Consider the following 12,079-nt stretch of genomic DNA (forward strand, 5'->3'; position numbering starts at 1 on the left):
ACAAGTATAGAACTCTTGACAAAATCTTTTTCTTCTAAATTTTCTATAAAAAGACAGAGAGTCTCACTCTGTTGCCCAGGCTGGAGTGCAGTGGCATGATCATAGATCATTATAATTCCTAACCTCTGGGGTAAGCAATTCTCCCACCTCAGCCTCCCAAGTAGCTGGGACTACAAGCTCATGCCACCATGCCCAGCTAATTTTCATTTCTATTTTTGTAGAAAGTTGACTAACTCCTAGTCTCAAGTGATCCTTCTGTCTGAGTGCTGGGATTACAGGCATGTCCCACTATAACAGGCCTAAAATTTGTTTCTTAAATTATATGCAGTATCGATACTCTGCCCATCTATATGAATATGACATCTTTATCTGTTCAGCTGTTTGCCTTTATTAAAAAAACAAAAAAAAAAAAAATTTTTTTTTTTTTTTGAGACAGAGTCTCACTCTGCCTGTGGGAGTGCAGTGGCCCATCTTGGCTTACCGGCAAACTCCAACTCCCAGGTTCAAGTGATTCTCCTGCCTCAGCCTCCTGAGTAGCCGGGATTACAGGCACATGCCACCACACCTGGCTAATTTTTAGTAGAAACAGGGTTTCACCATGTTGGTCAGGATGGTCTTGAACTCCTAACCTCATGATCCACCTCCTGCCTCAGCTTCCCAAAGTGCTGGGATTACAGGCATGAGCCACCGCGCCTGGCAATATTCCTTCCTTATGGTATTACCAAAGAATGAAGAAAAAAAAAAAGTTAAAGAACATTTTCGTTTCCAGATGAAATTTAGAGACTAAAGCAATCTAAGGTAAGTAATTTATAAGAATGATTTACAGGTAATTTACAAGTGGCTGTTTGATGGAAGCATAAAAGAATGGGGTGGCCTGAAATGAGAATTCAGGGAAAATAACTTCTTGGCCCGACACAGTGGCTCACACCTGTAATGCCAGCACGTTGAGAGGCTGAGGTGGGTGGATCACCTGAGGCAAGCAGTTCAAGGCCAGTTTGGCCAACATCGTGAAACCCTGTCTTTACTAATACTGCGAAAATTAGGCTCGGCAGGGTGGCTCATGCCTGTAACCTCAGCACTTTGGGAGGCTGAGGTGGGTGGATCACCTGAGGTCAGGAGTTCAAGACCAGACTGACCAACATGGAGAAATCCCATCTCTACTAAAAATACAAAATTAGCCAGGCATGGTGGCGCATGCCTGTAATTTCAGCTACTTGGGAGGCTGAAGTAGAATCACTTGAACCCAGGAGTCGGAGGCTGCGCTGAGCCAAGATTGCTCCATTGCACTCCAACCTGGGAAACAAGAGCGAAACTCTGTCTCCAAAAAAAAAAAAAAAAAAAAAAGCTAATCTGATTCTATGTAAATATGGCCAGTAAGATTGTAGAGGCAATAGAATCCAGAAACAGATTTAAATGAAGTCCAGGCTACTTTTGGTAGTAACAAATTTGGCTCCAAGTGCTGCTGCTACCTATGATTATTTTTTTAAGTACTGACATTTATCTAATGTGGCTCCAATAACATGCATACCTGTACATGGGGGAGTTGTTTTACCTGTTTCTTATTAGCATGCAAATTCATGATAGACATAGTATGAAAGCCATTACATCATACAACCTGCATGACAGACAATAAAAGACTAAGACAATAAATTATGCCCTCAAGAGTACCATTATCTAAATGAACAAAACGCTGGAAGTTCGAAGCTGCCTTGTTGTCTTTTGCTAATAAATGTAATGTCTTCATTCAAATATTTTCCAAAACGATGTGGTCCTTCATGATTGCACGGCCTTGCCTGCCTAGACCAACTGAATTTTGACCAGTTCCTGACACTGCTTGTTCCCTCAATCATGATATATTATTACCTGGAAACTCCAAGTTCCTCAATGGCAGATATGGGCTCAAAATACACAGACTACTCTGATTGCGGATCAGTTCGAAGTAATTTCTTGCTGACATTTTTGGTCACTGTAACCAAAAAAGATTTCTCTAGCTTTTGTTTTTCCAACTCCTACAGAATCTGCTAAGGAGTTAGAAAATAAAGTAACAACCAATCTCCAGATCACTGCCCCTTCTATCTCCTGAATCCCTTTATTACTCTCCCCACTAAATGTAATAAGGAAGTAATATTTTGTATTTAATTCCTGCTACACTATAGTTATTTCATCTTGTTTCTTTCTCCATAGCTAATATTCTCCAGATGTCCAACTACCCACCACACTAAACTGAAAAGGCAGAGGATGAGGAAGCCACACTCAGCTCTAGGCAGGTATAAAAAATGGATCCTGTAGAGAACTATTCTTTCTTTTTTGAAAAAGAGAAAGAAAAGTAGAGATGGGGTCTCCTTATATTGCCCAGGAATATCCTCAAACTACTGGACTCAAGAAATCCTCCCGCCTCAGCCTCCCAAAGTGGCAGGAATACAGATGTGAGCCACTGAGCCATGCCTATATTTTCTTTTTCAGTATCTGGCCAGGCTCAATGGCTCACATCTGTAATCCTAGCACTTTGGAAGACCAAGGCAGGTGGATTGTTTGATGCCAGGAGTCTGAGAACAACCTGGGCAACATAGTGAGACTCTGTCTCAACAAAAATAAAAGTAATTGGCAGGGCATGGCAGTCCCTGTAGTACCAGCTATCAGGAGGCTGAGATAGGAAATCGCTTCAGCCTGGGAGATCAAGGCTGCAAGTAAGCTATGATTGTGCCACTGTACTCCAGCCAGGGTGACAGATAGAGATCCTGTCTCAAAAACAAAAGTTAACTTAAAACATTTTGGCTTTGAATAGTTTATGCTGATTCTAAAGACTGGGGTGAAAGGCAATACGATCCAAATTTCTTCCCATAAACCACCATGGGTCAGGCTTTCAGAAGACAGCTGTAGTAGTAATGTCACCACCTGCCTGCACATTTTGAACCACAGATTCGTCCATGAAAAGAACTGTGTTCAAAAGCGGATGTCATTTGCAAGCAGGGTTCCAGTCATCCAATCTCACTGAAAATTTTCTAACACCTTAAATCCTAATTCTTAAATATCACAAGTCTTAGAAGTTTTAGAAGAAATAAGAAATATAATGAATATAATTAGCTCTACAAGATAATTTTAGGACTTGGTACAGTGAAAGGGCAACTGCTGGTGTGGGTGTGCCATGAAAGTTGGGTACTTTTTTTTGGTAGAGATGGGGGCCTCACTATGTTGTTGGGGCTGGAATGATTAAAAGTGTGAACCACCATACCCAGCCTTAAATGGGTATCTTATCCTAAACCTCCGTAACTTGTTTTTTTTAAGACGGAGTCTCATTCTGTCACCAGGCTGGAGTGCAGTGGCATGATCTCAGCTCACTGTAACCCCCGACTCCAATTCAAGTGATTCGCCTGCCTCAGCCTAATGAGTAGCTGGGATGGCAGACACACACAACCACGCCCAGCTAATTTTTGTATTTTTTTTTTTAAACCTAGTACCTAACTATGTATTTGGAGGGAAATTTTGTATTTTTAGCAGAGACGGGATTTCACCATGTTGGCTAGGCTGGGCTCAACCTCCTGACCTCATGATCTGCTCGCCTCGGCCTCCCAAAGTGTTGGGATTACAGGTGTGAGCCACCAGGCCTGGCCTCAGATTTTTTAATTTATTAAACATTTAAAGCTCCCTCAGTTGTCAAACACTAATATAAGTGCTTTACAAATATCAATATAGGTAGGCTCACTTAAAATAAGGAAATACCTGGGTGTGGTGGCTGTAATCCCAGCACTTTGGGAGGCCCAGGCAAGCAAATCACGAGGTCAGGAGTTCAAGACCAGCCTAACATGGTGAAACCCTGTCTCTACTAAAAATACAAAAATTAGCCAGACATGGAGGTGAGTGCCTGTAATCCCAGCTACTTGGGAGGCTGAGGCTGCAGTGAGCGGAGATCGCGCCACTGCATTCCAGCCTGGATGACAGAGCGAGACTCTGTCTCACAAAAGGAAAAAAAAAAAAGTAAAGAAAAAGGAAATAAGTCCAGGCATGGTAGCTTACACCTACAGTCCCAGCACTTGAGAGGCTAAGGTGGGCAGATCACTTGAGGTCAGGAGTTTACAACCAGCCTCGGCAACATGGTGAAATCCCTTCTCTACTAAAAACAAAAATTACCCAGGAATGGTGGCACATACTTGTGGTCCCAGTTACTTGGGAGGGTGAGGCTGGAGAATCACCTAAACCCAGGAGGCAGAGGTTACAGTGAGGCAAGATCATGCTACTGCACTCTAGCATAGGCAACAGAGCAAGACTCTGTCTCACTGCACTCTAGCATAGGCAACAGAGCAAGACTCTGTCTCAAGATAAAAATAAAAATAATGAGGAAATAAAATATCATTTAATGGAAGTTTAAAATTTGAATTGCTCCTTCACATCAAAATAAAAGCTCCACAAGCACAGGGATTTTTGTTTCGTTCACTTCTATATAAACGCAGTTCCTAAAAGAAATTTAGATTATAACCAGAATAGTGCCACACTCCCAAGCAGTTGTCAATGAGCCTTAATTTTTCTCCATAGCACTTAACCTGGCACACTCTAAATTTATATCTTATGTGCATAGCAGAAAGTAGATTACATGAAATAAGTTCATTCACTACTCTAACACTACAGTATTTTGTCAACCAGTAAGGGTTTATTGTAAGTCTGTCATCCCTCCTCTCCATAGCAAAATATAAACCTTGGTGGCAAGGACTTTATCTCTTTATAGCTAGGTTCCTAGATCCTATAAAAGGTACTTAATAATTTACCTTGTTGTTTCCGGTTCTCACTCCAAATATGGTAAATAAACCACATAGACACAGCAATCTAAATGGGTACAGTGGCTCATACCTGTAATCCCAGCACTTTGGGAGGCTGAGTCAAGAGGATCACTTGAGCCCAGGAGGAGCCTGAGCAACATAGTTAGCGAGACTCCATCCCTACAAAAAATAAAAATCAGCCAGGAATGATGGTGCATGCCTTCAGTTCCAGCTACTTAGGAGGCTTAGGCGAGAGGATTTTTTAAGCCTGGCAGGTTGAGGCTCCCAGTGAGCCATGATTAGGCTGGTGCACGCCAGCGTGGGCGACCAAGCAAGACCCTGTCTTAAAAAAAAAAAAAAAGGCCGGGCGTAGTAGCTCACGCCTGTAATCCAAGCACTTTGGAGGCCAAGGCGGGAGGATCACCTGAGGTAGGGAGTTCAAGACCAGCCTGACCAACATGGTGAAATCCCGTCTTAAAAAAAAAAAGAGAAAAAAAAAGGGGTGGGGGTGGGGGACAGAAAGGGAGAATCTACAAAGCACTAATGCTAAAACAGAATCCTAACTTGTCAATATTCTTGTAGCAAAAAAACATTTAAGGCTTTTGAATTCCTACATGTGATCTCAGTCTTCTCAACACAAGTTTGTCAAACTGTCTTCAATTCACACTTGCATTCTGTCACCGTCAAGGTTCCTTTTTTTTTTTTTTAAATAGAGATGGGGTCTAAGTTGCCTGGTTGCTCCCTAACTCTTGTGCTCAAGCGATCCTCCTGCCTTGGCCTCCCAAAGTGCTGGGATTACAGACATGAGCCACTGCACCCAAGATTCTCGGGAACACATAAGTCCTAATGTCTGCTCAAATTATTCCTCTTACAGAGAAAGCTTTCCCCTGATTCCTTGTGAAAATCGTACCTATCTCCAATTTCATCTTCCAAGTGAAGCCATCTCTAATTCAACAAAAAGTAACTACATGCCAGGCACTGGCAACCTTAGTGTGATTCCATTTCAAAAAAAAAACCAGATTAAAAAAAATATATATATATATATATGGAAGAATAAACACTAAAGTATGTATAATTATACCTTATTTGTCTATATAGAGTACACATTTAAAAGTATACTGTTTTTTTCTTTGAGAGAATCTTGCTCTGTTGCCCAAGCTGAAGTGCGATGGCATGATCTCAGCTTACTGCAATCTCCTCTCGGGTTCAAGTGATTCTCCTGCCTCAGCCTCCTGAGTAGCTGGGACTACAGGCGCGAACACCATGCCCAGCTAATTTTTGTGTTTTTATCAGAGACAGGGTTTCAACATGTTGGTCAGGATGGTCTCGATCTCTTGACCTTGTGATCCACCCGCCTCAACCTCCCGAACTGCTGGGATTACAGGTGAGAATCACCACACCCGGCCAGTTTAAAATATTTTAAATAATATACTTAGCATTCTCTAGTTAAGTCTCTGGCCAAGATCTGGTTTCATTGAAACATCCAGAATGTTGAGGTTTCACATAAACAAACGTGCCTTAATTTCCAACAATAAAGAAAAATAACAGTTAATACATTTCTCAGAATAAACATATCTCCTAATAACCAGGGACATTCAAAGCAATAGGAACAAATGAAGTCTCCATCTGAAGACAAGTGTAATGCCAGCTATCTCCAAACTGGTTTTTTTTTTTTTTTTTTTTGAGACAGAGTCTTACTCTGTCACCTAGGCTGGAGTAAGTGGCATGATCTCGGCTCACTGCAACCTCTGCCACATGGGTTCAAGCAACTCTCCTGCCTAAGCCACCCAAGTAGCAGGGACTACAGGCGTGCACAACCACGCCTGGCTAATTTTTACATTTTTAGTAGAGATGGGGATTCACCACATTGGCCAGGCTGGTCTCGAACTCCTGACCTCGTGATCCACCCGCCTCGGCCTCCCCAAGTGCTGGGATTACAGGCATGAGCCACCTTGCCTGACCTCCAAACTGTATTTTTATAATGAGGCTACTACAAGGCTAAACTGGACTTGGAAATGAGATGAAAACATTCCAATGCTTGTGCCAGAGAGAACCAGCATTAGCCAGCGATCACTTGGAAATATGAAGTTATAGAACATCAGTTGTAAAATATATGTTTTACTTAAATTTAACGTAGGCACTTCTTAAAATTTATGATAGCACAGTAAATTCCTGGCATGTAATATGTGGAAACTGCTACACTATGTAACGCAAACCCTCCCTCCATCATGGAAATACTCACGTGTGTGCCAACTGTGCACACAAACCAAAACTGTGCTTACCTTAAGAGGCTGGGGGCCTCTCAATCCTGTTTGTCCTCCCATTTGGGGAGAGCCCTGCTGAAGAGGCTCAGTCAGTAAGTTGCCAGCACTTCCCATGCCTGGGTTTGGGTACTGCATATTCTGTCGCCCTCGGCCTGCTCCAATTGAACCGTTCATGACTTGATTAGGCATTATCCCTTGTCCATTGCCTGCAGCCAACATTCCAGGATTCATGCCAGCATTCATCCCTGTGTTCATTCCCATGGCAGGCTGATTTACTGGACTGTTCATCATACCTGTTGACTGCGTAGGACCCTGATTTGGTCCACTAGTGCCCATTCCCATGTTGGGAGAAGTCAAGCCTGCCTGTGTCATTGGGCTTTTGACCATGCTATTTATCAAACCTAATCCAGGACTGTTCTGTTGGGCCTGGCTGGCCATGACTTGACCTGGGCCACCAACTCCCATATTGAGGTTAGGCGAACTACCAGATCGCAGCAATTCTGATAGCTGTTTATGTTTAGAAGCTGCATCTTGTACTATGCCAAGACTTGTCTGAAGCTGATTAATATCACCACCATTGGTTAGTCCCAACTCTGTTGAGTTGATTAATTCATCTGGCAAGTCGTGCTCCAAGTCAAAGAGAGAGCCAAAATCTAAAAAGCAAAGGGAAAAGATAAAGGTCAAAGAATGACAAAACCAAAATAAAAAACTGCTCTATATTTTCTTTATTCATAAGCATTAAACATCATTTCCAAACCTCACTCCACGTTTTTCTTTCTATTTATTTGAGACAGGGTCTTGATCTGTTGTTGCCCAGGCTGGAATGTAGTGGCAGGTATCTTGGCTCACTGTAACCTCCACCCAGATTTAAGTGATTCTCCCTTAAATCAGCCTCCCACATAGCTTATCTCAGCCTCCCACATAGCTACAACTACAGGTGTGCGCCACCACACCCGGCTAAATTTTGTATTTTTAGTAGAGGCGGGGTTTGCCATGCTGACCTGGCTAGGCTTGAACTCCTGAGTTAAGCTATCTGCCCATGCTGGCCCTCCAAAGTGCTGGAATTACAGGCATGAGCCACCCCTATATATTATTCATATTGTGGTTTTTAGGTCATACTAAAACAATTTTATGTTACAGATTATTTAAATCGAGGGGATATTTGGTTATATCAACAGACTTAAACACTTAAGAACTATACCTAAAGTAAGACTGAAGGAAAGAAGGATTAAAAGTGCAATCTCCCCACCCCATCAATGGATAAAGAAAATGTGGCACATATACACCATGGAATATTATGCAGCCATGAAAAAGGATGAGTTCACGTTCTTTGCAGGGACATGGATGAAGCTGGAAACCATCATTCTCGGCAAACTAACCCAAGCACAGACAACCAAATACCGCATGTTCTCATAAGAGATTACAAGTTTTTTGGTTGGGCATATTCTCACTCATAAGTGGGAGCTGAACAGTGAGAACACATGGGACACAGGGAAGGGAATATCACACACCAGAGCCTGTGGGGGAGTAGGGGGCTAGTGGAGGATAGCATTAGGAGAAATAGCTAATGTAGATGACACATTGATGGGTGCAGCAAACTGCCATGGCACGTGTATACCTAGGTAACAAATTTGCATGTTCTGCACATGTATCACAGAACTTAAATTATAATAAAAAAAAAAGAATTAAAAAAACCTAGCATTCTAAATAATATTTCAACTACTGTGTTAATTCTGTAACATTATTTAGAATGCTGGGTTTTTTAAATTTTATTTTTTAAATAAATAAATAAGTAGAACACCCATTATTATACAAGATGCTAAAAATTTGTATTCACAGTCATGGAGAAAAGTAATGCAATTAAGCTGTATTAATATTCCCACGTTCCTTAGAAGAACAGTTATAATAACTTGTCCATACACAAACTAAATTCAGGAAGGAAAGGAAAAATTTTAAATATTCTAATACATAAAGACAGACAACTGATACAAAAGTCCTGTCATTTGTGGAACATTCAGTGTGTGCTCCAGTTAAGCAGAGGCTATCCACCATTTTTACCAAGTTCCTGTATAGCACCTGCCTCAAAGTAGGCCCTCAACAGGCTGAGTAAATTTGCTTTCAACTTTAACTACAGAATACTTTTCCTTAACCAAAATCTAGCCAGAATAGGGTATATAAAACCATGCCTCTGGCTCCTTCACCATACAAACCAACCCTATCAAACACAGAGTGCAAGACCAGCCCTGGTGGCTCACACCTATAATCTCAGTACTTTGGGAGGCCAAAGCAGCAGGAACGCTTGAGCCCAGCCCAACAGGGCAAGACCCTGTCTCTACAAATAATAAAGTCAGTTGGGTGTGGTGGTACTAGGCTATAGTCCTAGCTACTCAGAAGGCTAAGGTGGGAGAATTACTTGAGTCCAGGAATTTAAGTTGAGCTCTATTTGCACAACTGCACTCCAGCCTGGGTCAAAGAACAAGATCCTGTCTCAAAAAAAAACAAACAAGACTGGGTGCTGACTATAAATTAATGCAGGGATAATCAACCTTGGCAATATTAGCATTTTGAGCTGTATAGTTTTCTTTGCTGTAGGTGGAGGGAGATTGTCTTGTGGCCTGTAATACCATCAAGAGTCTCCTGGTCCTTCTTATATATGCCAGTGGCATCCATACCCCAATTGTGACAATCAAAAATGTCTCCAGATATCATCAAACGTCCCCTGGGGAAACAAAATTACTCCCGACTGACCTATTGACAGTAGTAACCTATTATAGAATTTATTTAAGTTTTCTTTCCTTTTAATTCTCTAAAGTAGTTTTCACATCAAAAAGTCATTACTGGGTGCTGGCACAGTGGTACACACCTATAGTCCCAGCTATTCAGGAGGCTGGGGCAAGAGGATAGCTGGAGCCCAGGAATTCATATCAAGGCTTGGCAACATAGTGAGACCCGTCTACTAACAATAACAAAAAATCCACAGCTGTTATCCTCTTAAAAAATAATCCAACCTCCTGGTGTGGTGGCTCACCTATAATCCCAGCACTTTGGGAGGCTGAGGCAGGCGGATCACTTGAGGCAGGAGATCGAGGCCACCCTGACCAACATGGTGAAACCCTGTCTGTACTAAAAATACAAAAACTAGCCAGGCATGGTAGCACGTGCCTGTAATCCTAGCTACTCAGGAGGCTGGGGCAGAAGAATCACTTGAACCTGGGAGGCGGAGATTCACTGAACAGAGACTGTGCCACTGCACTCCGTCTAGCCTGGGCAACAGAGTGAGACTCCGTCTCAAAAAAAANAAAAAAAAAAAAAAAAAAAAAAAAAAAAAAAGCAATACTATTATCAACTTTATACAAAAAAAATGAAAATATACAAAATAAATAAATTCCAGAGAAAATACTTAAACCTTAATAAAAAATCATATAGGATGGAATGTCCCAGTTTCTTTAACAATTCCATAGCCTAAGTTGGTTGGGGGGGGCAGGGATCCTGATTCAAACAAGCCAACTATAAAAACACATTTTGAAATGAGAGTAAGGGATGATCTTTAAATACAGACTGAGTAATGGGTGATAGTAAAAAATTATTAACTTTACTGACTATAACAACAACACAATTTTTAAATAAATCCTTTTTACTGAAAGACATACACTGAAATATTTCTGGTGAAATGACATGGCTAGGACTTACTTTAAAATACTCCAGCAAAAAAAAAAAGGTGGGGGGAGTGTGGTATATACTAATGAACTTGAGGCTGGATAACAGGCACAATGTATTTCTTATAAAATATATATACATTTCATTAAACTGAAATTTCCATTTATAAAAGTTTAAAAGAAAACGACATGGGAAGTGAGACTACTGTAATCCTACTACTACTACTACTACTAGAGAAAATTAATCCTTGGTTTATCTTTCCATAAAGAAAGCATCATATCTGAATTGTTTACAGGCATGCCCTACACCAAACTTCCAAGGAAAAGATAATTCGAGCTTATGAAAATACTTCTAAAATATTTAAAAAATGACACAAGGCCAATATAAGAACAGGCCAATCTTCACGGACACAGAAGCAAGACTCTTTAAAAGAGAAAATCAAATTCATGTCTTAAAAATCATCATTCCCTGGGTGTGATGGCTCATGCCTGTAATCCCAACACTCTGGGAGGCTGAGGCAGGCAGATCATGAGGTCAGGGGTTCGACACCAGCCTGGACAACATGGTGAAACCCCATCTCTACTAAAAATACAAAAATTAGCCATGCGTGCTGGTGGGCACCTGTAATCCCAGCTACTTAAGAGGCTGAGGCAGGAGAACTGACAATGTATAAAACAGGTGTAAACTCAAAAGTGAAGCTGCCTAAATGGAGTTATCTCAAAACACCTAGACAGAAATCCTCAGTATTAAAGACATCAATTCTCCCCGAGTACTGATCTATAGATTAAATGCAAATGTCAATCAAACTTCTAAAAGTTTTTCAGGGAACTGGACAAGACAATTCTAAAGTATACACAAATCCCAAGGACCATTTGGAATTGTGAAAAAATAAAAAGGAAAAGAAAGCCAGCAGGGTAGCTCATGTATAATCCTAGCACATTGGAAGGCCGAGGCAAGAAAGACCTCATCTCTACAAAAATAAATTTTTAAAACCTAGCTGGGTGTGCTGGCATGCACCTACTACTCACAGGGCTTGATTGAGGCTGCAGTGCACTATGATCCTGCCACTGCACTCTAGCCTGGATGAAAGTGAGGCCCTGTCACAATAATTTAAAAAAAGGATGAACCAAGTACAGTGGCTCATGCCTGTAATCCCAGCACTTTGGGAAGATGAGGTGGGTGGATTACCTGAGGTCAGGAGTTGGAGACCAGCATGGCCAATATGGTGAAACCTTGTCTCTACTAAAAATACAAAAATTAGCTGGGCATGATGGCAGTCTCCTGTAATCCAGCTACTCAGGAGGCTGAAGCAGGAGAACTGCTTGAACCTGGGAGGCAGAGGTTATAGTGAGCCGAGATCACGCCATTGCACTCCAGCCTGGGCAACAAGAGCGAGACTACAACTTA

The 12,079-nt window shown here is 41.5% G+C and overlaps 1 protein-coding gene across 2 annotated transcripts in view; it reads right to left on the minus strand.

Annotated features, from left to right (window-relative positions):
* Positions 1-12,079, minus strand: part of EP300 (E1A binding protein p300) — an 87,066-nt gene that overhangs the window by 56,184 nt on the left and 18,803 nt on the right. For both annotated transcript variants that reach the window (XM_037731986.1, XM_017510362.2), the window contains exon 2: positions 7,034-7,668. In XM_037731986.1, coding sequence (XP_037587914.1) covers positions 7,034-7,668 — 635 coding nt within the window. The remainder of the gene's footprint in view (positions 1-7,033; positions 7,669-12,079) is intronic.

Source organism: Cebus imitator, unplaced genomic scaffold (assembly GCF_001604975.1).
Source record: "Cebus imitator isolate Cc_AM_T3 unplaced genomic scaffold, Cebus_imitator-1.0 Scaffold435, whole genome shotgun sequence".
Classification (NCBI taxonomy): domain Eukaryota; kingdom Metazoa; phylum Chordata; class Mammalia; order Primates; family Cebidae; genus Cebus; species Cebus imitator.